The sequence below is a fragment of the Strix aluco genome, chromosome 3, assembly GCF_031877795.1.
Source record: "Strix aluco isolate bStrAlu1 chromosome 3, bStrAlu1.hap1, whole genome shotgun sequence".
Taxonomy (NCBI): Eukaryota; Metazoa; Chordata; class Aves; order Strigiformes; family Strigidae; genus Strix; species Strix aluco.
The window spans coordinates 45,352,541-45,380,239 of record NC_133933.1 but is presented as its reverse complement, the minus strand read 5'-3'; the positions used below and the strand labels follow the sequence as shown (position 1 = coordinate 45,380,239).

The following is a 27,699-nucleotide window of genomic DNA, read 5'->3' as shown; positions in this document are numbered from 1 at the left end:
CTCTGACTTACCCAATGCTGACAGGAAGCCATGTCTGGGGCAGAATCCTGTCACCACTTTGTACCAACAACACTTATAAGGGTGAGGGGAAAAAACCTGAAAATCTCTATCTGTCCTGTTTACTAAGCTCCAGGTAAGACAGTCATTACTCACACTGCAACTTAGGCAAAAGTTACCCTGCTCTTCTCTAACTGTTACTTTCAGAATGACAGAGCAGGTTCAGGATTAATATAGGATGATGCTCCTGCTCCATGCACAAAATAAATGGATGCAAGATAAAGATGCCTAAAGCACACATCGTAACAACAACAAAATCCAATCCTCCCTTTTCACTGACCTTTTTTCATTGGTGCTTTGATTTGCATGATTTTCTTCACTATGTAGCTCAGAGGTCCTATGAGGTAGCACCATACGAATGGCTTGCTGAGTACACAGGGACAGCTTTCTAGGGGCTGCTGGTTTAACCATAACCCCAGACACCACTTTTCCCACCCCCAACCCTTCAAAGCACCAATTCAGACCAACTAAGCTACAGCCAACTTCAAACATTCCTCCTTCTTTCCCAATAACCCTATGCACTGGGAATGCTGGCAGTTCAGGGATCACAGGATAACTGAAGCTGGAAGGAACCTCAGGAAATCTCTAGCCTGACTTGCTCAACTGCTTGGCTGTCCTTGGGCTGAATTTTCCTTCTATCCCATCCAAATCTCTCTTGTTTCAGTTCATGCTTGTTGTCTGTAGTCCTTCCACTATGAGTTGCCCTGAAGAACTAGCTCCATCAAGTTGAAGACCTCTCTGTCTCTATTGGAAGGCTGCTATTAGGTTTCCCTGAAGAGGTTTCATCTCCAGCTCCAAGTGCAGCTCCCCCAGCCTCTCCTCACAGGCCAAGTACTACAACCCCTGACAATCTTGGGGGACTCCCCTGATTTCACCCCAGTTTACAGATTTCTTTCTTGTACTGGAGTCCCAAAACCAGATGTGGTCTAGTGAGGGCTGAGTCAAGGGCATAATCACTTCAGGCTACTGGCTCTGATCCTGTCAGTACAGCCTGGGATGCTGAGGTCCTTCCTTGCTGCCAGGGCACACTGCAGGCTCATCCCCAGAGCAACAGGACTCTACATCTTTTTCCACAGAGCTGCATCCCAGGCAGCCAGGGCCCAGCCTCCTGTGCTGCAGCATCCTTTTTCCTTCCCAAGAGCAGGACTTTGCACTGGTCCTCACTGAACTTCATAACATTTCTGTCAGTGCATTCCTCCAGCCTGACCAAGTTCTCCTGAATGGCAATCCTACAATATGCTTTAAGAAAATTCAGAGTAAAGACATCCATCAGCAATTTTGGCACAGATGCAGAGATTTCAGTACTGTGACCAAAACTGAACTGCCTGCAGAGCTTCAGATGCAGAATCCCTTCAGTATTTCACAGCTTAAGAATGTGGTTTCCCTTGGCAGTCCACAAACACCGCCACTGAAACTGGTCTCCAACCTGAACAGTCTACTGGCTGAAGTCCATCTCATTCTCACATCTCTTTAGCTGATCCCTACAATGGCTTTACTTGGATGACATCTACTTTTGTCCCATTGTGTTTACTGTTGTCATCTATTTGCTGAGTGTCATCACTGGTGATAATAAAAATTATAGAAGAAGAGCTGAAAGTCACTTTCTTCTTAGGCCTGTCCCCTGCTTTCTGAGACATAACTATTGGTCGTATTGGTTTGTCATTCCCTGTTGCTGGTGTCTCTTTCACAGTTCTCTGGAATCTCATCAGACGAAAGCACAGGAGTTGCAAAAGACATCGTCGAAACTACAAGAGAGAATAAACAGAATGAAGTTACAGCTTCCTAAGCATTCACTATCGTGTACAATCCAGTGAAGATGGCAGTACAGTAAATGACTCAAAATAACAGATTTCTGCATATCATAGAATAGAATCATAGAATCATTCAGGTTGGAAAAGACACTTGGGATCATCGAGTCCAACCATCAGGCCTACTCTACAAAGTTCTCCCCTACACCATATCCCCCAGCATTTCATCTAAATGACCCTTAAACACATCCAGGGATGGTGACTCCACCACCTCCCTGGGCAGCCTATTCCACTGTCTAACCACTCTTTCTGTGAAAATTTTTTTCCTAATGTCCAGTCTAAACATCCCCTGTTGCAGTTTAAAGCCATTCCCCCTTGTTCTGTCACTAATCACCTGTGAGAAGAGACCAGCACCAACCTCTCTACAATGTCCTTTCAGGTAGCTTGTAGAGAGTGATGAGGTCTCCCCTCAGCCTTCTCTTCCTCAAAATGAACAGTCCCAGCTCCCTCAATCTCTCCTCATAGGATTTGTTCTCCAGGCCCTTCATCAGCTTCATTGCCCTCCTCTGCACTCGCTGCAGCACCTCGATATCTCTCCTGTATTGAGGTGCCCAAAACTGGACACAATACTCCAGGTGTGGCCTCACCAGTGCAGAGTACAGGGGGACTGTCACCTCCCTACTTCTGCTGGTCACACTATTTCTAATACAAGCCAGGATGCTGTTGGCTTTCTTGGCCACCTGGGCACACTGCCGGCTCATGTTCAGTTGCTTGTCAGTTAGAACCCCCAGATCCTTCTCTTCCACACAGCTCTCCAGCCACACCTCCCCAAGCCTGTAGCGATGCATGGGGTTGTTGTGGCCCAAGTGCAGGACCTGGCACTTGGCCTTGTTGAAGCTCATCCTGTTAACGTTGGCCCACCGATCCAACCTATCCAAGTCTCTCTGTAGTGCCTCCCTATCTTCATGCAGATTGACACTTCCACTTGGTGTCATCTGCGAATTTACTGATAATACACTCTATGTCCTTATCAAGATATCTCCTGGTTCCGAGTTACCTTCAGTGCTGTAACAAACATGGTGGCTTTTTAGTGGGTAATTTTTTCTCTATGCCAAAGAGCTGAACAGGATCACCTAGCCAGTAGAGGGCACTGAAATGCAATTTAGTATTTTACCAGCAGCAAGATCTACAACCAACAGTCTGCAAAGAACAAGAGGACTAGGCTCCAAAGTGTGCTATAGGTATTGTTCCTATATTCAAATATCATGCATTCGATCAAGCTGGGGAAGAATATTCTCAGAAACACTTCACATGAGGATGCAGATGGAAGGAACGAGGGGAGGAAGGGGATACTTAAAAGGAAGAAAACATCACTTTGTAACTTCAGGATCTGGAATTCTAACACAAGCATTGAATGTCACAGATGTAAAATGAAATTTTACACTTTCTGCTAAGTCTTTCGGCTAACTAGGAGCCACTTATGATACAGGAAGTCTGTTCTACCTTGTGACTAAATAATGCAAGGTATTCAGTGAAAGCTCACATCAGCGTACAGAATGATAATTCCACTAGTAGCGCTGTTTTAAATGCTCCAGTTATGGTCTCCCCTTCACAAAGCAAAGCATTCAGTAGTTCCATGTCTGCATACAACTAAAGCTCAAACATGATCCCTTGGGGAAATTCTCTGGTTTTACAAGAAAAAAAGTGGGCAGCTTACTCCTCCTTTAATAAACCATAACAAGACATGTCTGGAATGTATGAAGAGGACAAAAAAAAAAATATATATACAAAACCCCCACCACAAACAGAGTGGGAGAAGAAACAAGCCACCTTTTCTCTGAAAAGGGAGTAGGGCACCCTTCTCAACAGCCTCCCATCTAGCTATTTTAAGGATTATTCCGTATTATCCTGCATGGCCAGTAACTTTGTTTTCCCAGCTATTACACAAGAAGCTCTCTAACATGCCAGTTTGGAACAAGGTTTTGTTATAGGAAATTAATCCTACACTGATGCAGGGGAGGCAATAGGTCCTGTTGGAAAGGAGGACTTCGAAAATTAGAAGATAACAGAGAAAAATAATCTGGTGCAAAAGAATGGTCATGTGGAGGCCTTGAAGATTTCAGAGATAAATTGGTACCTTCGAGTAGCACAGAAGTGAGAGGCACAAGCATGTTAAAACAGATCAGATAGAAGAAGGATATTATAGAGAAGAACTGGTTTTAGGATTCCTTCTGGAAGCACAATAACCCAGAAGATAAGAAAAAAATATCATTTTGGTCTTAATCTGGAATTAGAGGTGAGTGAGAAGTACTTTACAATGCAACTCCAACAAGCATGTTCAGCTGATTCATTCTTATCCTGTCTATGACTTTACTGGCATTGTGCCTGGTACCAGTCTGATTTGCTTCTGGCTATAAGAAGCGACAAAATCTCTCTGATAAACTACTCAGCCCAGCATCTAGGTAGAGAGTCAGTGCCACTGTATTAAAAAAAAAAATCACTCTGTTGAAAAAAATATTCTTTTGAACATGATTGTTGTTAGCTCCCCATATCCAGGCCAGATGATATCGTGCAGCTGTGTAGCCTTGCATCGACCTGCTGTGAAATGAGCTGTGGGGGAAGAGCAGCAAGATGTCACACTGTGGGCCTCCTGTCTTTGCTCGGGAACAGCATTTCAGCTCACCCTTGCCCTCCCTCGGTCCTGGCCTGAGCTGCAGCGCAGCCTTTCCCTGGCTGCCTACCTGGCTGATCACACACACTGACTTGGCTGCCTTGTCCCTACAGACTGCTGGCTGGCTCAGGCTGCTGCCTGGCAATTGCAAATCAGTGTAGGAAGTCACTGAAAATTCCATCTCTATAATGAGCTAAAAGGTAATGAAAAAAACAGGGAAATCCTTCTAGCAATCATTCTTGGTTTTTTAATCCTTTGCCAAGAGATTCTATTAAACTGCAGATAACTTCAACTCTATACAATCTTGGCCTCAGAAGTTTAGAATGTGCATGTTACAGCTCCACTTAGTGTTCTGGGTTACAGTGAAGCTATTTTAATGTCTAAATAAATTCACCAGTGCTGCTTAACTGCATTCAGTGGTTATCTTCAGAGTACTGATGATTTACAGAAAGACATGTAGTCTTCTATTTTCCACATATTTGACATGTTGCTGATAACTCCAAATACTTCCATTCTCTTTGCTCTGTAAAGCACTGAAATGAGCTAGTTACCACCATTAAATCAGCAGTCTACTTTTCATAATGAAGACTACAAAAGCAGACAAAAATAAAAACTTGTTTTTCATAGATAAGTATGTCTTCTTAACAGTACATAAACTGTCTCCAAAAAACATTTCACTGTCATCCACATGAGATTTTGGCTTTGAATACAATGAAGCTCTGAGAAATGTTACTGGTGTAATATTTGAAATACTAAGCCAAGTTGTTCAATCTTGTGTTGCCATAACTGAAAAGTCAGAGGCAGGTTTTGTCTTCCTAAAAAACAGACACTAGATATTCTGAGTTTTCTCTGATGGAGCTCTGTTGTGGTAAGGGTGTGATTCAGATGAGGTTTTCTAGTTGTAATCTATTTCATGGGTAAACTGTCAAAACTAGACACTTAAATTTTGACGCTCCTTCCCCTCCCTTTCATGTGAGTGCTCATGCCTCCATTCAGACATTTAAAATCCAATTTCTGACAAGACGGTGCTTTAAGCACCATCAAGGATTTTAATTCTACTAGATCTTTACCATTTATCCCAGCTGTTCAAATTTAAAAAAAAAAAAATAATCTAAATTTTACAGATTAAAGTAAATCAGATCTAAACAACTGCGGCATTGGCTACTAATTATTCAAGAAAGAAAATCTTTGATGTACCTACCTTTCTACTCATGAAGATATAGATGACTGGATTATAAGCAGTGCTTGACTTGGCAAAGAAAGATGGAATGATAGCTACTGTTGGAGTTACAAGGTTGCTATAGCCATATGTTACCAGGAGGGAGACCACTGCATAGGGCATCCAACAAATAAGGAATGTAGAGATCATTAAGAAACACATTTTAGCCACCTTCTTTTCATATTTTAGAAGTTTGATCACTTGAACAGTCTGGAAATCTTCCACACAGCGAAGCTGTAGAAGAAAAGGATAAGTAAAATAGCTCTATATTTTACTTGAACCTGAAGAGTTTTACATTTATTTATAAATAACTAATTCATTAATTTAGTTTTAGGTACAGACACTATATACCTTATCTTATGAACCACAATTCTTCTGGAAGTTTGCATCATGCTTCCCAGAGTTTTATTGTGTATATAAAGTATAAAAATATAATCTGAGGAAAGACAGAATAGCAAATCTACTGAAAAACAACAAATCCAGTGATGTAACAAAACATGCTGCACTTATAATGGTAAGTATTTTGGAAGACTAATTTGCCCTCATCCACTGGCATAAGCAAGTTCAATTTACATTTAGTCACTCTTTGTCCGACTAGTTAAGACAACCCTGTAGATTTTCTTCTCTCTGAAGATTGCTCATGACACAAATTTCATAGATTTCTCTGTACTGCTCTGCCACATAGTTTGTTACCCTAAAATTACAAAATCTCTATTTAAAACAGAATACTAGGCAGCAGGTTCCCAGTATTATCTGAGTGAGTCATGAAAGGAAGAAAAGATGGGACATGTATGTGAGCATTCCCTGTAACAGTTATCAGTTGTGCCAATACTGTTGACCACAAACTTGAATGGGTCCAGACTAGTTACCCACAGAATATGAAACATTAACACTTTCTGACACTAAAGATCTGGACTGAATTAAAATGGGTTGCCTTAACGCAGAAAACTGTTTTAACAGGGCTTAATCTCCACTTGGAAGAGTTTTATAGAGTTATCTTCTCCACAGTGGCAAGGAGAAGAGAGTGTTCTTTAATCAGGAGAACTGTTAACAAAGTTTTCTTTTTCTCCCTTTTGAAGGGAAGATCTGATGTGGATTGGTGAGCATGAGCAGTTCCCCAACCTGTCTCCCAGTAAAACTACACAACAAATAGACCTTGGTAGCTCTAGGTTGGTTCTCCTCCAACCCTACATCCTTTCTAGTGGTGCGTGACATAGAACAAGAAGTGAGAGCGCAAATTTGGTCTCTGATCCAAGCTTAATGTACAGCATCAACATTTTTCACCGAAAATATTACATTAAGAGAAGTCTTATTTGAATTAACTTACCATTCTTACTGCATACAGAATATGGCCATAGCAATAGGCCATGATCCCAACAGGTACTACGAGACAGCCAAGGAAAAAAAGGAGCACAAAGGAGGTGTCATTGGGGTCTTTTGACTTCCAGTCCACTGAGCAACCTAATCCATGAATTTCCAATGTGTATCTGTTCCAGCCCAAAAGAGGTGCTCCTGTCCAGGCTAATGAGTAGAGCCAGATGTATGTGATAGCCCGCCAAGACCAAGAGAAGTCAATCACTTTTGCATGGACTACTCGAATGTAGCGTTCATAGGCAAGAACAGTGAGAGTCATAATTGAAACAATTCCTGTACGAAAAACAAAGAAAGTCAGTTACACCATTCACAAACATTGCAAATTGGACCGAAGTCCTCTTGATAAGTGTTTCCTTTACTAGCAGGTTAACTCAGAATAAGCTAGCTTATATTCTGAATCTAACACCAATAAGCTTTTCAGGTGACATGCCATTACTCACTAACTACTAACTCAGTATCAGTAACTTCAGAACTACTCAGACTAGGGTGCTGGCATCTGATCCATGAAGTACAATGGCTAGGAAGTAGGACTTGGGGGAAAAAAAGAAAAAAACAAAAGGCTAATACTTCTTCCTAAATGTTGCTTCATTAAGCAAGAGATCATGCTTCAGAGGGGTTTATTGTTGGCAATTGTTATGGGGTTTGTTTTAGGGTTTTGGTTTGTTTGTTGTTTGGGATTTTTTTAAAGAAAAAGCTGCCATATAGAAATGTTATAATCAGCAATAACAAAATCTCTTAGAAACCTAGGGAATTCAGAGTTGAGACTGAAGTCAAAGAAAGCCTTAAACAACTGAAAGCATAGATATGCACCTCTGATGTGAACAAAATTAATAGAACTCCAAGTTCTTTCAAGATTTCCTGGAAGTCTTTGCATTCCAAAGAACAACCAGGAAAGCAGAGTGTTACATTGCTGAAGGAGTCCCATCTGGAAGACACTGGGTTACTCTGAGTGTCCCTTCCTATCTTGCTATTATCATAAAAATATCACAGTCTTCATTTCAATTATTTGTGCACTCTCTTCCTTTTCTGCCTACCTCAACCCCACTACACAGTTATTAACATAACAGAAATCACCAATTTTCAGCTCTCAGCATTACCCTATCAAGATAATTTTATAATTTAATGAAGTCAAGGCAATTCTGCCTTGATTAGAATATAAAGATTTCTGTTTCAACGATCTGTGAAATTTGATGATCAAAAACCAAACTGCCCATCAGGCATGTGCCAGTCACCTGAAATCTGTCACAATTCAGTCGTCAAGCTCATATACACAGGCTCTTAAATGACATTTCAAATTATATTTCACAGCACTCTAAGGTTATATAAATATCTGTGTCCAAATTTGTGTACATTTTATCTAATATGAAGCATGAGTATTTTGTCACACATACACACAGCATTTCATTTCTTCAAGTACATTCATATTTGGCACAACATGCATTTATATAGCTGTGAGAAGGTTGAACATGCAGATTTCACTGCCAAAGAGAGAATAACCATTATATCCAGCAGGAACATTCAAAGGCTATCACAGATATCTGATCTCACTTTGGAAAAAACAATAAGCATTTAAGGAAGACAAATTAACAATACCACACTCAAGCACCAGCAACATGGATTTTAGGAAGGCAACTAACAAAATCTAGACTGACATAGCCTCTGTGTAAAGGCATTCAACAGCAAAACCAGTATACTATTAACAAAGTATTTCACAGTAGGATGTGCTTTAAGATCTCTAAGAAAGTTACTTTATCCTGCAAGTATCAGAGAATCTCTTTTTACAAGTGATTAGTTTAGAAAGCTTTCTTGATTAACAGGAAGTATTTCTCACTCTGAAGGAAAATGTGCCATATTCTTGTCATGGCTCTCTTTAAAATGAAACCTTTTTTTTTTTTTTTTTTTTTATACCTACATTTTTTGCCAGTGTTATCTTTAAACCTTCATCACAAAGAGAAGTAGATATTGCCAAGCATGCAGAAAGCAAGGCATACTACTTTCACAGCTAGTTATGTATGGTTCTGTGGGGTTTTTTTCTTTTATAAGTCATTTCTGTAGAATTTCATTTTCATGGCTTGAAAGAGAAATTGGACTAGCAAATGTGGACTAGAGGATTTCCAAAAGACTTAGGGTTTGTTTGGTTGTTGGTTGGGATTTTTTTAAGTGAAGGTAAAAGGAAGTCCTTCATGCCCTTTTTCAGGACCTAACATGCTGAAAAATACATTGAAGAATGTGGATCTAAGCAAGATCTTAACAGGAGTTAGAAAATAATTACAGAATTATATAGATACTATTCTACACTTATATGAGGTAAATGCTTTATACAATTAAATGCATTCTACTGCCTGAACACAAGGTAAGGCAAGAAGTTCCCTCCCCTCACATTTTTCTGTGCCCAAAGATTATGAATTACAAATTTTTACCTGATAATTATTAAAATCATCTACAGACATGTTTATGGAGGAAAATTCTCATCACTCAATTGTAGGCTCAGTTTGCTTACATAGTACACTGAGACTTTGTCTATGATTAGTGGAGAGAAAGAGCAGGTCCTCACGATAGCGAGTCAGAATTCCTAAGTTAACCTCTTGCTCTTTACCACCTTCCTTCTCCCTACAATGGCATCCAATGACTAACGTCCCTGTGTACTCTTAATATTTCTCCATCAATTTTTATATACGAGTACTGAATTCTGGCCATGACAAAGCAATGAAATGCACACACACTTGGTTGAAAGTACAGGTGTTCAGAAGCAATAATTTACTGAGTCCTTGACATTCTCAAGGAAGTCACTGGAAGCTCAATATCTCTAAAAATTGCTACTTGCACAGAGATCTTAGAACAGTTTTAGATGAAACCCCTTTCACTCTAAAACCACTGTTCTTTAAAGGAATATTTCAGTTTTGTACCTGAACTGCAAAAGGGACCTTGGTTAGCCTGTTAGGCAGTATGTACTGAAATGCAAATCCCTGTTCTGTTGGTATTCAAGAAGTGTCTGGTAGCATGCAGTCATGAGGCAAGAAATGCAGGTCACAGCATATTACAGTAAATTCCTTTTTGATGCAGGATCTCTACTGTAACAAGGTCATAGCTGTAAGAGTAGAGGTTGAAGCAGTTAACCATAAAAATAGAAGTTGAAAACAAAATACCTTTGCAGGATAAGACAAAATACATGGAATTTTGTCAAAAACAAAGCCCCTTGTGTTCTGTGGAGCCATGGTTACTTGTTTATTTGTGGTAAGTGACATGCAGAAATACCTGTAAGAACAGGAATACAAGATCTGCCCTAAGGAGATGAGTTTTAAAATGTGTATTAGAAAGTCCATGACTAGGGGAAAAACACATTAATTTTGTGGAGAGTGCTGTAGATAACACTGTTTAAGAGTCATTTGGGTTTTGTCATTCTTGTAACCTCTACATGACAAAGGAATTAATAAGAAAACATTTCACTGTGTTCAACGGGTATAAGCTATCTTACGAGTATGCATCACATCTAAGTAAACATGTTATTAAATGGGCAGATGAGCACTTTTTAACTCTCAGATGAGGAATTACCAATAAACTACTTTTACTGAATGAGCCGAATTGAACTACAGGCAGCATCTCTCAGCATTTGGACACTGCTGAGTACAACAGAAATAGTCAGAGGAACAACTTCTGGGTAGTGTCAGCAGCATTTCAGAAGCAATTTAACTCACAGGAATCTCTTTAAGATTGCACTGCTTTATTTGCTCTCCCCTTCTTTAATGTTACCAAAAAAAGTATGAAAAAAAAGGTATATGAAATACTACTATACTCCCATAGGATGCAAATAACTTTGTTAGAGTTGTAAATTTTATTGTCCATCTTTTTAATATAGAAAATCTACAGAGTAACTCTCAGACTTAAGTTAAACACCCATTAGCCCCAAAGAATCTAGTAGCTGGTCTTTTTCAGAACTGTTTCCATATACTTGACATAACATCTTTATTAGTGTACTGTGTGATTTGGTGCCTTTTTTCAAAAAGAAATAAAGCTTGCACAAATCTGTACAAGATAAAGCTTGTTTTGATTTTACTGTGTAAAGTCTGTATGATTTGAAGGTTAAGCCTGCAATTTCAAGGTTTCAAATGTTATTACCACAAGTTAAGCCCTCAAAATCCAAGCAGCTGCACAACTCTGTTATACCACAAACTGGGGAGCTCTTGCTTTTGATAGAAATAATGACTGTAATTCGTGGCAACAGTTTTCCAGCTTGTAAAAGTTTCAGCTATTTATTTTATTCCTAACTCTATAAAAAAAAAATTCTCAATAGGTAGAATCTTCAAAACTGTCAAAATTGCTTGGGAACTTATGTTCCACTAACAGTCAGTGGAGCATAAGGTCCAGTTTTGCACTGGGGGCCAGAGGAGGTCCTTGTTTTTAAGAGGACTCCAGTACAGGCAAGGGCATGACTAGAACAGAAAATAACTTGAATTTTCCCCGTTATGCCTCTTTTCCATTCTGGATCAAAATGCAACCAAAGCACATTTGATATTTCTAAGAAAAACTTAAGAGAAAGAAGCAGCACAGATTAGCTTGTGTAACTAGAACAGCCTCATGGATAGACCATTAAAGTATGAACAGGCTTTCATATCTGTGAATGATCTGCAGCAACAACTGGAAACCTTGTGTTATTTGAGTTTCCCAACTATTGGGAATTTCATCTATTCTGTGTGCACACTTTGTGGCAACAAATTCCATTATGAAACTGCAAAGCCATAACAGCAGAAAATGCCCAAGGGTCTCGTACAACTCTAAGCGAGAGCTGGAATATGCCTGCCACCTCCACGTGTGAGATAAGAGCTAGTAACGCTTGCAGTAGCAAAAATCTTGAAAAAGTCTGTTCAAACTCAATGTGCCACAGTGTGCAATGTGCATTTTAACAATCTGCATTTTTTTTTTCCATATGCTAATAGTACTGTCAAGTTCCAACCCAATTTCTACACAAGACAAAAAAATATTTAATTAGTTACTTATATCTTATTTGGGCAATACCTGTACCTTTGCTGCACTGATCCCAAGGGTGGAAAATATCTTCTCAAAGGAAGAAATTATAATTAAATGAAAAGTGGGGAAGGGAGAATTTATACATTTTGGTAGGTGAAATTAATTGGAGTTTAGCTCTGACGTCGAGGGATGGCTTCAAGCAGCATTTGTGATACATGCAACATCCTAGAGTACTGCTGGAATTTTACAGCTCTTGGTTCCGATTAACAAATGAAAGAGTTGCATTTCCTTTTGAGATGATTTTATTTATTTTTTTCCCCCACGGTAATCTAGGATTCTATTAAACCTGTTCTATTAGCCTATTAATGCCAGTAACAAGATAGCAAACAAACATGACATCTAAAGATGCATCTACAGAGTAATTGTTCAATCTACATATGATGTCATAGCTTTCATGAAGTACATCAGAGCTGTTCACAAGACCAATCCAGATGTACAGTTCACAGGGTTCAGTAAGAAGTCATTCATTCTGAAGTCACCCACAAATGGATTTAAGGGCTCATTTCTTAAAGGGCCTGCTTCTAAAATTCCCACCCCAGCAGACTTATTCACAGAAGTCTAGAAGTCTGTCTTTAATCAGACTTTCCATCTTTAAAGAAAATAGATTCTGAATCAGTAACTATCAAATAAGCTTGCAATGTACATGCTTATCAGTTTGCCCTTGAAGCCAAAGCTGTCGTAATCAAAATAATCTCTATAAAAGCTAATCCTCTAGATTGACGTGTTTTGTTCTGCAAGATAACAGCCGAAGTGTAAAAGTGGTTCCAGATACACAGTTAAAGCTTGAAACAAATATATAAAAATTCACCTTTGTGTCATAGTTTTGTTACATGCACTGCATATTTGCTTGTTGTCCAGATTTTTCCGAGTGAATGTCAATGAAGCTATAGAAAATGGCAAGTGAAGTTTTCATGCTTCACTGCAAAGTTCACGAGTGAATCCTGAAGTCTTCATTCAAGAAAAATTCGTATTAAACATTAATGGAGCCTCTGTACATAAGGACTTCATCCATTATTCACTTTGGATTTTAACCCAAAGCTTTCAGAAATACTTTATTCTAAAGATCTTCCTTCTCTATATTAGGCTTCACTTCATCATCTTTCAATCATCTTTCCACTGTTAGTGATTTCTTCTTTTAAAACATTATCATAAAGCTTATCTTGCTTCCTAACAGGTCACACTTTATGGCCAGTTTACAGTTCTGTATCTTTGCCCAATATTAACACTAAATGCTTATGTCAGAAAGGAGCGAGGGAATGGTTAGATGATCACAGATAAGGGGCTTAAATGCAGAATTTTGTACAAAGCAATCAAAAGCATTTGTCATTTGTGGTTCAGATAAACCTATTGATCTCAGTAAGACATACATCTGAAACATGATGCATTTGGTGGATCTGATGGGATAACTATGCTGGGCATCATAGATTCTCTGCTTTTTCTGTGGTCATTAAGCCTTTTTGGCAGAGCCTATATTTAAAAACAATTAGGGATAACATACACATGTACCCACCTTGATTTTCAAACACGATGCAAGTCTCCATAAAGATCATAATTTAAATTTGGATGACATTCATATTTAAATTAGAGGAAAAAATCATCTTACTTGCTATACCCTTCTTTTGTCTACTCATTGAACTTCTAGGCAAACTTGAGCAGTAGTAGTATGGTATTAATTTCTTTACTTCCAGCCGTAGTTGCATATTCAGATCAAAAATTACAAAGAAACTTGCAAGTTTGTTTCTACCGTAAGAAATAATAAATTCACAATGCTAACCTGAGTTAGCTAATTCAGGTTAAAACAGAAGTAAAACCAAGGTTTTCATTTGTATTAGCAACTGGAATTCCACACTAACAGACAAGTGTTGAAGACAACTTACTAACAAGAGTGAAAAATAGAACCTTCTTGTTATGGATTTCATGGAGCAAAATACAGATTTATTCTTACACACATACACACACCCCCCGCCCCCCAAGTAGGGACTAATTCTTAACATTGATTTCTCCATGTTGACTCTAGCTGTGATGCTTCAAAACAACCCCAGAACTTTAACAGTAAAGAACAGGTGTAAGTGTTCTTTAACTACTCATGATAAATAAAGCACAGAGGCTGGCAAGCATGTACCTGGGGATACTGTGGTAACTGTCCCTAGTATTGATGGTATCATGCTATGAAATTAAGCAATTTATGAGACTCCATATCCTGTAAGGTTGAGGCTCTCCAAAGCAGGGGAGGAGGTGGAAGGTGGTGGTTGCATGTTCTCCTCACTGTTACCTCATAATAAATGGTTGCATGCATGTGGTATTTAGCTTTATGCTGGCTAAATCAGCAGACTTCAGGGTCTCTTTCATATGTGATGCTCTAGTACGGATCATCTCTTTACAAGGCTAGGTCCTGCGTATTTCAGATGATAAGCAGATGGAATATCCTTCAGCTATGTAACATGCCTGGCTTGATGCCACAATCCCCCCATAGCACCAAGCTTTCGAGTGGAGCCATACCCTTGTGAGGCAGCAGGAATTGACTCCCAAAACCTTTAGCTGACATGGCAGGAATAAAAAAAAAGGAACCCTACACACAGCATTACCTAGAGTAGACACACACACAAATCTCATAAGTAGAATATTTGTCACTCTCTCAAAGATTGTCTTAAATCTGTTTTCAGAGCCATCCCTGGCATACCTCCCCACTCACACACATAAGCCTCTCTCGTCCTCTGTATTCCTCCATTTTTGGTATTTCTTTTTCAATCCTGCTGCCTACGAACACATTCTTTTATATCACACATTTTGGTGGGAAAGGATGGGAATATATGACAGTAGCAAGTACAACTACTGTTTTTCTTCTCTGCATGCTCAGAAGTCAAACTGAAAGACAAATCTATGACCATAAAGGATCTCAGGTCACAACTACCATTAAAGAAGTGAGAATACAGACCATCCGCCCAAGGATAATGAAACTTGAAGCATCTAATACATATGCCAATTGAAGTATCTGTCACTACTCTTACATGCCACCTTCTGGTGCCCATCCTTTCAATAAACTGGCCTGTTACCACCGCTGTGAAGCAGCCATGAATCTTTTGTTTCAAGCCATTATAAGTTAAAGAGGACTCCATACTCCAATCTCTCTCCTGTCCCTCGCTGTCCGTCCCCCGTCCCCCGTCCCCGTCCCGTCCCCTCCCCCCCCACCCCCAGCACACTAATTTTGGGTCAGTTTTAGTTGGCTGGTAAACAGCAGGTAATGATGTCCATTGTAACCAGAGTAACAGTGTTACCTGAATTAAGTCAAATCTTTGCAGAGATTTGCCAAGAGCACACAGATGCAAGGCTTCTTGTGCTGTCCTCACAGAGATGCAGTGCTTTGCATTATGCCATACACTTTGGTGGTAGTTCTTACCTGGAAGAACCTTGCGGTTTTTTAGCCCACTACCTAATCACATCATGCATGTTCTTGCACTGCTTACAACTAACTTATATATGATTTATGCATGTGGATGATCCCTTTTCTACGTACAATTCAGTTTTTGTGGCCTAGTGCAGAGGAAAGCACTGAATTTTACTTCCCTCCCAAGCAGCTTTTCTGGAAATTATTTAAATTTCATTCTGAGCAAGTTGCATAATTTAATATGATTAAATATGTGCTGATTTAAAAAAAGAAATCTGTTACAGAAAGCCATTATGGTTAACATCTGGGTATTAGCCCCTGAAATAAGAACCTGTACTTTTCTTCAGGCAAGGGAGAGGCAAGTGAGGGAATTAGTCTTAGCAAAAATATGCATTTCAAAAGTTTTTAGTTTTTACTTGAAGCAAATTTTGTTGTGCTTAAAACTTCTTGAGATACTTGAGATCTATGTATTTTGATTCAAGATTAAGGCCCAAGATTCTGAGGGCTGATTTACTCTACTAGCAAATCAGTTTTCCTCCTTCTGAAAGACCTGACTGCTCAGTGTTTACAGATAATGCTTGTCTGATCTGTAGATTTTCATCTCAGAGCATACTCCTATTTGTAAGTACTAGTTATAAACATAAACACTCTTTGTGTTTAGGAACTACAGATCTAGTTTTATCTCCGATTTAAACCTGGGCAATTACCCTCCTATGAATGGGGTCATTCTCATTAAGCTGTGTAGGTCAAATGTAGCAAAAGAAAAGTGTTTTCTTGTTTAAGCCAATAGCACACAATGTCTATGTTCCAACTCTTCCTCTTCTCCAGTAGCCAGCCACTCAGAATGACAAAGGAATAATAATTTTTGGGGGGTTTTTTTTTGAAAGAAAATTCTCATTTTTGCCATTTTTTATCGTTTTCCTACTGAAATACTGCATTTAGTGTAGATCTGATTATGTCTCATATGTGATAATTATTTCCTCTGTACTGTGTTTTTCCAGGTGTCACATTAGTCTGGATAAATGATTAAATATTGAAGCTGCACAGTGTGGGTCATCATGGAAAAGAGTGCAAAACACACCTGAGCTGCAGTGCATTGTCCCATACAATGTGTGTGTTCGATTTTATAAACCTTAATTAGAACAAAAATATTGCAACGCCTGCAGAACAGAGGTGTTTGTTAAAACTAGTTGAAACTATCACAACTGCTTCTGCCCTCTCCATGCAATATGCAGCTTACTTGCATGGTTTGCCACACTGCTCCCTGAAAATGTGGCTTGTAATTTGGACAGAGGTATCAGGTATGTATCCCTGAAGACTGAGCATCTCTAGAGTAACTACAGCAACGTAGTAAACTACAGCAACATAGTAACTACAGTAACGTAGCAAAGGAGATTCAGCTCTGAGACAAACAATGACTTCTGTCAAAGGACATATTTTCTGTATCAATTAATCCTTGACCTACATTCAAGTGCTGATTTACTATTTTGCATACCTAATCAGTGGGGAAAGCCACTCTACTCAATCCCTCCTCACCTCCTTCACATTTGAAAAACTAGACAGCAGCAATTTAGTAGAAGCAACTTCTTGTCCATGGCAAGACAAGGTGCTATCACACTGTAGTTTTGTTTCACAAAATATGTAACCAGTCTATTTGAATTCAGGAATTAGGTGTTATGGTACATTTTAGGCAACAGCTATGTATTACTCCTATTTTTTCAACAAATTTTAGCATCCACAGTCATAAGTAGGTAGATGAAAATCACTTCTTCTAGACACAACAGACTTCAAGTATATTTTATATACACCTCTTCTATAAAACTACAGTGGAATTAATCACCTCTTCCATGTTCAATCCTGCAAGTGATTAATTCACTTCAAAATAAAAAATTGTTAAAGCTGAAAGCATGCTGATTGAGTCTCCAGCTGTCTGTAACGTAAGATCCTAAAACTGTCTGCTGAGTAACCATAGAAAGTGCTTTTAGTGAGATTAAAGTCACTGCATATAACATACACTGGTAATGGAAGAGGGTGGCACAGGGCATTGTTCTTTCAGTGTGCAGAGAACAGCCTTAGATAAGGTAGCTAACAATTATATACAGATAAATGTTTTTGCTTTGTTTTAGAACAGGCTGTAAGTGAAGCCAGGTCCACAGGACAGTCTCTGGCAATTAATCCTTACTTCGTTATTGTGTGTTTATATGAGAGAAGGGGGAGGGGGGAATCAGCTTGCCCTAAAATAAATAAAATAACCTCAGCTGTACACTCTGCAGCTTTTCACAGAGAAGTACAGTCTGTAAAACTGCTTACAAATTTTCCCATCCTCCAGTTCACATTACTAAAAGGGAGTATACACCTGGATCTCAACATTTACTTGGTAGGTCATCAAGATCTAGCTGCTGTATACCAATGGTGACTTGTCCAGAAGGGTCACAATACTTCAATTAATTTGACATTAAAAGCTGACAGTGTTTATTTACCCTTACAAGAACTGCTTACAGTTAGGAAAGACAGAGGTCTCTAATTACACTTCAGTAGCACTAGCCTGTCTATCAGAAACAATTCGGGTGAAATAATACAAAGCCTACCCCAGAGTACAGCCTTACTCTGCAATCTTCTGCCAAGAGACTGTCTCAGATACACAATTTTGGTTCTTGTTCCTCAAGACCATTCCTATTATCAACCATTTTTTCCACTCCTTTCTTCCCTTGCTCAATTAAACATATCAGAAAGTGTTAGAAGAACACTACTGGCAGATGGTTTAGTTGCCATCACTTGTAGCTGAAGTGATTTATGCTTGAGAGGTACGCACGTATGTTCCACATTATCAGACTAGCTTACTTCTGAACCCTCAGGGCCTATTCCTACATACAGAAGGCAGACATCCGCTGCCTGTGGATGGGCAGAATACAGACTCTTGCACACATCAAATTCTGCAACAGTCATTTAAAAAAAAAAAAAATCTTGTTTGTCTCTTTGTGAAAAGCCAGCAGATGCACATAAACAATATTACACCCTGAGCCTGTATTCCACAATTAAACAAATTCTTGCTTCAGGTAAGAGGGTATCCATGTCTGTTAATGAAGACATTTGGGTATATTTAGCTGCCAGGTGTCTTCTCTAGCAATTATACTCAAAACCTATGCTCTCAGTGATAGACAGCAAACCTTCCGGGTATGAGTTAGACTGCTAAACCAGATAAAGAGAATACACAGACCTCTAGTACTTGAAGCTTGGTTGGCTACAAACAAGAAAGAGTTACAACCTTTCACATAAGGAGAGGGCGGCAGACTCAGTGGGACCAGCATCGAGTTGACTGTACGCCTCCATGGAAAGGTGACCCTCACTGTTTAAATATATCACTTAATTGAAGTAGCTATCGTATTCCATCAGGATACATCACCTGTTAAAAAATAAAGACTAGAACTCAATAACTAAATTAAAAGGGGATTACTGTCTAAGACAGAAAACCACATCGTTAAAGCTTAGACTAAGACTTGTCAGTTAGCCATATGATCTATATCATTTTCCCCACACTAATACATGGAGTGCTAAGAATGTCTTTGTAACAGCAGAGAAGCTCTTTTCATGGCCTCTGTTGTGAAGACATATGTACCTAAACTGTATCTTGACTTCAGAATCTAATGAGTAAAAGAAAATTGGGAGTTACTTGCGTGACAAGTACAGATGCTTGGTAGTCAAAATAAGTTTTGCACTGTAGCAAGCAGATCTCTGCACATTCTAAAGGCTCAATGAAAAGCTGTCAAGTCCCAGAAAAAATAGCTAGCAGTAGTATGAACAGTAAGTTCTGAGCTGTACAATGGAACACAAGGAGCAGATATTACTACATGGGCTTACCTAATGATAAAGTCACTGTGAGAAATGAATTGTAACTCCCCAAAACAGGGCCTGAGAGAAACAGGCCTGTGAGAAAAAACAGCCTGAGAAAGATAAGGGACAGGGGGTCTGGAGGCCCTCTGAGCCGAGGAATGTCTCAAACACTCACAAGTAGAGAAACTATAGTCATGGGGTGGATAGTGTGGAGTTTGGAGCTGGTAAGGCTGCCTGCAGAGCAGAGGACGCAGCTGGAGGAGGGAGCCCTGTGAAGGCAGGACGGTTCTGCTCTGGTGCACCTGTAGTTTCAAGGTCCATCTGTCTGGTGAATGACCTTTGCTTCACTAACCACAAAATGCATATTGACATCCCTGAATATGCTAATAAAGATTAACAAGATCATGCTAATTACATCATCGCATGAAGCACCTTACCCCTCCCCATACATGGGATATGTGGGTCAACCTGAGGGACAAACCCAAGGAAAGTGTGTATAAATTGAGGGGAGTGAGGAGTGAAAGGGGAGAAAGAAAAAAGAAGACATGAAGAAGTGAAGAAGATGGTGATCTCTATTTATCTATTCTCTTGATCTCCCTCCTTTTTCACCTTTTCCCTCACTACCACTAAGTAATGCAAGGCATACTATATTGCTTGCCATAACTCATTATATACTTAGCCAATTATCATGTATCCATTTTGGGAAGTTAATAAATGTCTGGACTTCAAGACTTGTCTCATCGTTGTCCACTCCGTTGGGGATTTACGAATCTAAGTAATTTGTCTCCCTTATCTGAGCAGGACATGACAGTCACAATAATGCAGAAGTAGACTATTACATGGAACACAAAAAATAGCCATTTATTCCTAGACAGAAAAATCTGTAGCTCTGTTGCCACCTTCTCAACTGAAAAGTTTCTGAATGCAAAAATCCATTTACAGTGTCTAAGTTCTGGATCTCATGGGCCTCCAAACTGCTAGACTGGTTGGTAAAGTGAGAAGCACTTTTACAAAGTAAATTTCCAGACTCTCCATCCAAAATTCCTAAAAGTGTAGAGAGGGCTCTCCTCCTTGTTGTGGGGGGAAAAAAAAACAGTTATCATCGTTATGTAACAAATATTTCTGAGAAGGTAAATGCTACCAGTTTATTTTAAGCACATATTCCACCTATGTATTTAATCATATTGACATTCTTAAGAGGAACATAGAAATACCTTGATCTTCACTTTCACAGAATTACAAAATTGTCTAGGTTGGAAAAGACCTTGAAGATCATCCAGTCCAACCATCAACCCAACATTAACAGTTCCCAACTACACCATATCCCTCAGCACTATGTCAACCCTACTCTTAAACACCTCCAGGGATGGGGACTCCATCATGTCCCTGGGCAGCCCATTCCAACGCCTAACAACCCGTTCTGTAAAGAAATGCTTCCTAATATCCAGTCTAAACCTTCCTGGTGCAACTTGAGGCCATTCCCTCTTGTCCTATCGCTTATTACTTGGTTAAAGAGGCTCATCCCCAGTTCTCTGCAACCTCCTTTCAGGTAGTTGTAGAGGGCGATGAGGTCTCCCCTCAGCCTCCTCTTCTCCAGACTAAACAACCCCAGTTCCCTCAGCCGCTCCTCGTACGACATGTGCTCCAGACCCTTCACCAGCTTCGTTGCCCTTCTCTGGACATGCTCGAGTAATTCAATGTCCTTTTTGTAGTGAGGGGCCCAAAACTGAACACAGTAATCGAGGTGAGGCCTCACCAGTGCCGAGTACAGGGGTAAGATCACTTCCCTGTCCCTGCTGGCCACGCTATTTCTGATACAAGCCAGGATGCCATTGGCCTTCTTGGCCACCTGGGCACACTGCTGGCTCCTGTTCAGCCGGCTGTCAATCAACACCCCCAGGTCCCTCTCTGACTGGCAGCTCTCCAGCCACTCCTCCCCAAGCCTGTACCGCTGCTGGGGGTTGTTGTGGCCCAAGTGCAGCACCCGGCATTTGGCCTTATTGAAACTCCTACAGTTGGCCTGAGCCCATTGCTCCAGCCTGTTCAGGTCTCTCTGCAGAGCCTCCCTACCCTCGAGCAGATCAACACTCCCACCCAACTTGGTGTCATCTGCAAACCTACTGAGGGTGCACTCGATCCCCTCATCTAGATCATCAATAAAGATGTTAAACAGGAGTGGCCCCAAAACCGAGCCCTGGGGGACACCACTTGTGACCGGCCACCAACTGGATTTAACTCCATTCACCACAACTCTTTGGGCCTGGCCATCCAGCCAGTTTTTCACCCAGCAAAGTGTGTGCCCATCCAAGTCATGAGCAGCCAGTTTTGCCAGGAGAATGCTGTGGGAAACGGTGTCAAAGGCCTTACTAAAGTCAAGGTAGACAACATCCACAGCCTTTCCCTCATCCAACAAGCAAGTCGCCCTGTCATAGAAGGAGATCAGGTTTGTCAAGCAGGACCTGCCTTTCATAAACCCATGTTGACTGGGCCTGATCATCTGGTTGTCCCGCATGTGTTGTGTGATGGTACTCAGGATGAGCTGCTCCATCAGCTTCCCAGGCACCGAAGTCAAGCTGACAGGCCTGTAATTTCCCAGATCATCCTTCCGACTCTTGTTATATATGGGCGTCACACTGGCCAATTTCCAATCTGTCGGGACCTCCCCGGTCATCCAGGACTGCTGGTAAATGATGGGAAGTGGCTTGATGAGCACCCCAGCCAGCTCCTTCAGCACCCTTGGGTGTATCCCATCCGGTCCCATAGACTTGTGTGTGTCTACGTGATGCAGTAGGTCACTGACTATCTCCTCCTGGAATGCAGGGCAGTCGTTCTCCCAGTCTCTGTCTTCTGGCTGAGGAGGCGGGATTCCCTCAATACAGCTAGTCTTGCTATTAAAGAAAACAGTATGAGCAAAAACCTCATAACAACACATGAAAATCTAAAATAAAGCTGCATGATCACGGTTTTCAAAGTGATTCCTCACTATTAATTAGAGTAATTGGAAAGAATCTGATTTTTAAAACTTGTTGAGAATTAACTCCGGATTTAGCGAAAATAATTTAAAAAAAAAAAAAAAAAACAATGCTTTAATCATGTGTCCCAAACTTGTTTGCTGTCAGGGGAACCTCTCATTTATAGGTCAAATGCAGAAGGCAGCTTACACCAAATACTGGGGTTTATGGGCTGTTCTTCCAAGAAAAAGAAATTACATAAGGATTTTCTTATTTGAACTTAAGATTGAACAGCCTTTGGGCCTGAAGAGCTGGTACAGAAAGCTCACATAGCAATGTCCAAGTTCATATTCAAGAATGTAATCACATGCTGGAAATAGACAGGTATTGGTTATCCAATGTAAAATGAGCTGGGCTAGGTCCAGTCCCAGCACATGTCCACAGCACTAAAGTAACCTCACATGGTATCAGAGCTACCACCACTTTACTCTAGAAATGTCCTTTATTAGGTCACTCTGATTTACTGAGCAATTGAAAACTGCAAAGCTGTAACTACTCTGCTTAGTTAATGAGAACTTCACTTTTAAAAGCCACCAATTTTGTATGTCTTCTGATCAATGAACACACTTTTTCTTCCCAAAAGTTCCTGGGGGGAGGCAGCAGGGGGAGCGTTACGCTTTAAGAAGCACTGCTAGGTAATACACATACAAGACTTCCATTACATTACCTTCCCCACCACCATGACCCCAAAATAGCCAACTTGGGCTTTTATATACAAGAGAAGTGTATTTATAAATACCTGGTTACTCTGAATGAAAGCTTCAATCAGTACCTTTGCCACCACAAAAACAAACAAATGAAAACACAAAGAACAAAAAACAAATAAAAACACGCAAAAGCCTTTAAACCACTACTCTCTTCATAGACATATTACAAAATGAAACAAGAAGCTGTGGTGGCAATAGTCCAGATGGCAAACACAGTGTGATGCTACCTGCAGGGCATAATTAATTTTTTTTTCCCCCCTCAGTATTGACATGCCCCTGCTATCCAACTCAGGTGGGGAACCACTTATCTTCACAAACAGAAAAGAACAATCTTTTCTCCAGCTGAGAACATGAAAACAATACTACATACTAAAGGAAAGCTTGAGATTAGACTTAACTTTATTAGGTTAGCATCAAATTATAATAGCCAAGTTAAGTATTTTCTATGACTTTACATGGTAGCTGAACAAAGTAAATTCAGGCATCAGGTATTCCTGAACATTAAGTTATGCATTTATTCTCTACTTCCATATGACAAACTACATACAAACACACACTCTTCTAATACATCATAAAAAAATTTCTTCCCACTGAAACACTATGGAAGAGGAAAATAACGTGACCAAGCACAGGAAGATGTAATTTTGCAAACCAGATAGCTTGACTAGTCTGTAGTTAAGGCCCATGAATTTGCCTACATTTCTTCAGAAACAAATTTATTAAATAAAGGGATGCAGAAAAGCATCAACAATGGATACATTTATAGTGACAAATTATGTAGCACACCCCAAAACAAACAGAAATTAAAGATCATATGTGATCAAGCAATTTGCTTGCCAATTTATACCTCATTGTTTCTATTTGTTCTATCTTTGGAAGATGGTAAGAGATTATTATAGTCTGTTTTTTAACATTACCCCTACTATGCATCTTATTTTTGACCCTATATGGACAATATTTACTATTTTTTAAGAAGGCATAATATGTAAGGGATAAAAACAGGAACAGAACTATACTTCACTTCTCCTGTGTAAGCTCAATGTTCAGCTGCCTGGCAGAATCTGGTTAGCAGACACTTGAGTTTCTCAAGCATTTGAACTGGCTGAGTGATGTACATAGCCTTATGTTAGCTACGTTCTCTAGTATCTTCCCTGATAACACCAACAACCAAATATCCGACAGCTGTGCACTGCAGAAATGACTGAATACCAAACCTTGCACAAATGGCTGACGACATCCTGCATCCACCACAGCTTCCGAGACATAAGATTTTTGCTGCACTGTGTAGCAGCAGTCAAATCAATCATGAGCAACCACGCACCTTTGTCCCAGCAGCCCAAAGGCAGACTATAGCGCCATGTGAAAAAGCTTACTAAAGACTTTAATTTGCGGTATTAGAGTCAGTGTATATACATTGCATGGGTGCACTGTGATCCACCTCTAATTTACACACCTCTGCCAGAAAACAGAAAGATCTGACATGAGCTTTAGATTTCATTACTGATTAGCCAAACACTTCCACCATTGGAAACACAATCCCGTTCTTTTGCAGCATCATTTCTCAATAAAAGCAAAGTCGTATTAACAGACTGCACATGCATAGCTGGACTGAAACCTATTCTTCTGCAGATTTCTGTAAAGGGTCTGTATGAATTTGAGGAAGAAAAACATTAAGAGCTTTGTTTTTGAAAATGGAAGTAGTGGAAGTACTCCTTCTGCAGTGCTAAAAATCCCATTTCACAGGAATCAGTGGCTTCGCAAAAGCCAACTGTGAGACTGTTATGACTGAAAGATAGTACTGGAATTTCACATATGGATAACGAAAGGCAAGGCACTGCCACGGCCCGGGCACCTGCCCGGGCAGACAAGCGCGGGCAACGGAGCGGCCAGACCCTCGGGGCAGGGCAGCACTGCCACAGGGCACAGCCAGGTTTCCGCCTGTTCCACCGAGGCGGGACACTGCCGACCCTACAGCCTGACTCGTACGTGCTCCTTATCCACAGATTGCAGCGCTTCCTCATGTAAAATACAATCTTTTAGGCTGATGCTCTACGCAACACTCGGTCAGCTTGGAGACCCCTTTTAACAAGGCTGCTGCCTCCTCCCCTCACACCGGCAAAGGCGGGAGGCCGACAAACAGATTCCCCGTGAACTGACCGTTTGCTCCGGACCGTTCCCCTCAGCACTGTCGACTTTCTTACCAGAACTCCGCCGCGCCGCGTCGCCGGGAGGGGCACCCCCAGCCCCTGTCCCCTGCCAGCCGCCCCGGCCGCCGCTCCGCCCCGCCCCACGGCCGCCCGCCGGGCCCCCGCTCCTCCGGCGGGCAGAGGGCTCCGCCCGCCCCGCCAGGCCGCCGCGCACCCCGCGGGGAGGGGGGCGGTAAGTGAAGCGGGACGGAGGGCTGATCCCGGGAAGAAACTCCTGGGAGGAAGCTGAGAGGGACGCGGCGGCCGCTTGAGGGAGGGGGGGAGGCGACGGCTGGGGCGAGGGGACGTGACGGCTGGGGACAGGTCGCGGGGGGGAGGTACGACGACACACGACAGACTGCGGGACCGCCGGGGAAAGCGGGCAAGGAGAGCGAGGGCAGCCGAGAGGAGGGACCCAGCGGGACAGCAGGCGACGGTGACCACATCACCCACCGAAGAGGCTGTTGCTGAAGCCGTCCCAGACGCATCCGGCGGCGTCCCACACCCAGCGGCTCCTCAGGCAGGACATGAAGGTAAGGCTCACCCCGAAGACGGACACCAGCAGGTCACTGAGGCTGATGTTGACGAGGAAGAGGTTGGTGGGCGTGCGGAGCCGCTTAAACTTGTAGTAGAGCACCAGCACCAGCAAGTTGTTGCACAAGCCCAGCATGCCGATGGTGGCGACGAGCAGCGCCAGCAGCTCGTAGGTGCCGGCACTGAAGAGGGGCCGCTCGCCCGGCACCTCCGGCTCCGCCGTCGCGGACTCCGGCCGGCTCGTCATGCCCGTGCTGTTTCCCGAGTGCATGGCTTACGGCTGGCCGCTCATAGCCCAGCCGGAGCGGGGCTAAGCCTCTCCACCCGCTCCCAGCCCCATCGCAGACCGCTAATGAGGGCAAGAGGAGGAGGAGCCCCCTCCGCCTTCCCGCCCACGGAGGGCGCGCCCTCGGGTGGCTTCGCCCTTGCCTGCCCTAGGGCGGGCCCCTGCCCCTGCCCCTGCCCCTGCCCCTGCCCCTGCCCCTGCCCCTGCCCCCTGTCCACGGCCTTGCCGGGCGGTCGAGGCGTAGCTGCCGGCGGCGGGAAGCGAGCGAGCGCGGTCCTACCGGCACAGGCCGCCGGTGCGGGTGCGGGTGCCGCCCGGCTCCTTCGCAACAGGTACCTGACCTCACCCTCTCACTTGCTGCGGTGAGCAGACGGGTCGTGACTGGGATGGGGCTGCTTCCTCTTCTGCCTTAAAGCCCTCTCAGCGTTTTGGCTCGGTGCGGCTGCCTTCAGTAGCACTTCCCTCAGGGCAGCCGCATTTGAGCAGCCCTCCTCTGCGCCTAAAGACTGAACCGATATTTAGACTTCTCCGGATATCCTGCCAATGAAAACTCCTGTTATGGCGATAGTTTCTTCTAAGGTGCTTCCCCACTGTGCTCAGAGGTGGCTCTGGCAGTTGCATCCTCAGTGACCAGCAGCATCATGGCCCAGGCAAACCTGTGGTGCGGGTGAACACCTTTTTGTCAGTCACGGTGCAAGTAAGGTACCAAAGTTCGCCTTATGAAGTCACCTATTTTTATACTTTTGTCTCCAGTGTGTGTTGTGTGAAAACAGTACAGGAATGCCCAAGCTGCCTGTGTACAGCCCTAGCTGGTTGTAGTCAGGGTGTTGTACTGACCCCCAGCTGTGCTAGGGTGGCTGTACTGTCTCCAAGCTCAAGCTGTCCCTGAACGTGTTGCAGTGATTTTCCCTCAGCTTCACTTTAGGCCTAAAACACCTTGCCTGACCAAACATCAATCTTCCTCACAGGAAGAACTCTAGTCAGTTTGCTTTACTAGCTGACCCACATATGTGCTGGTGTGTGACAGCCTTCACGAGGGTCCAAATAAAACTTTCAGTTTAGATCTATTCTTAGTTTAGACAAAAAAAAAAAAAAAAATGTCAGCTGCGGAAGCAACAATTTTCAAGGAAATGTGCCTTGGCAAACAATACCTGTTTGTTTTTTTCTTCTTTTATACACATTGCAGTATTAAAAGGGCTAGACTGAGGATGTGATTCAATGTGGACTGAGACTGAAAACATGGGTAGTTGAGGTAGGTTTGATGTCTTTCAAAACACACATCTATATACAAATTATGGGCTTGTCATGGCAATTTTGTATGACAAACTACTGCTGTAACAAAGGGTTAGAAATAGAGAAAGTCATGAGTCAGAAAAATAAAACACTAATTAAAGTAACTATTCATATCAATGTTAACTTTATTTGCAAGCTATGTTTCCAAATCCATCAAATATGATTTAATCGATAACTGAAATCTACTTTAAAAAGCTAGTTCAGTCTGTTTCTTCATTACTGGTCTTCTGGTTTTTTTTCATTACAGAGGCAGGAGGAACGGCTGCCTTTCTCAAATCAGTTATATTTTTCCTCCCTAATAGCTGGATTAATAGAACACATGACCTTCCAATATTTCCAGTAACAGACAACTAGTACTTCAGCATGGGCTTT

At 41.7% G+C, this 27,699-nt stretch overlaps 1 protein-coding gene across 1 annotated transcript; it reads right to left on the bottom strand.

Annotated features, from left to right (window-relative positions):
• Positions 1-1,538: 1,538 nt before the first annotated feature.
• Positions 1,539-26,028, bottom strand: OPN3 (opsin 3). Its single transcript, XM_074818381.1, has 4 exons — positions 25,668-26,028; positions 7,023-7,342; positions 5,678-5,929; positions 1,539-1,802 (listed from the first exon to the last, which is right to left on the bottom strand). The coding sequence occupies exons 1-4, from the start codon at positions 26,017-26,019 to the stop codon at positions 1,539-1,541; spliced, it is 1,188 nt and encodes a 395-aa protein (XP_074674482.1). The 5' UTR covers positions 26,020-26,028.
• Between the last annotated feature and the right edge of the window lie 1,671 nt (positions 26,029-27,699).

Excerpts from the sequence above, each read along its gene's own strand:
- OPN3 (XM_074818381.1), bottom strand. The coding sequence starts at position 26,019 with ATGCACTCGGGAAACAGCACGGGCATGACGAGCCGGCCGGAGTCCGCG. Across the intron at positions 5,930-7,022 it reads TTCTGTATGCAGTAAGAATG|CTTCGCTGTGTGGAAGATTT; the intron begins GTAAGTTAATTC and ends TTTCTTCTACAG. Across the intron at positions 1,803-5,677 it reads ATATCTTCATGAGTAGAAAG|TTTCGACGATGTCTTTTGCA; the intron begins GTAGGTACATCA and ends TCTCTCTTGTAG.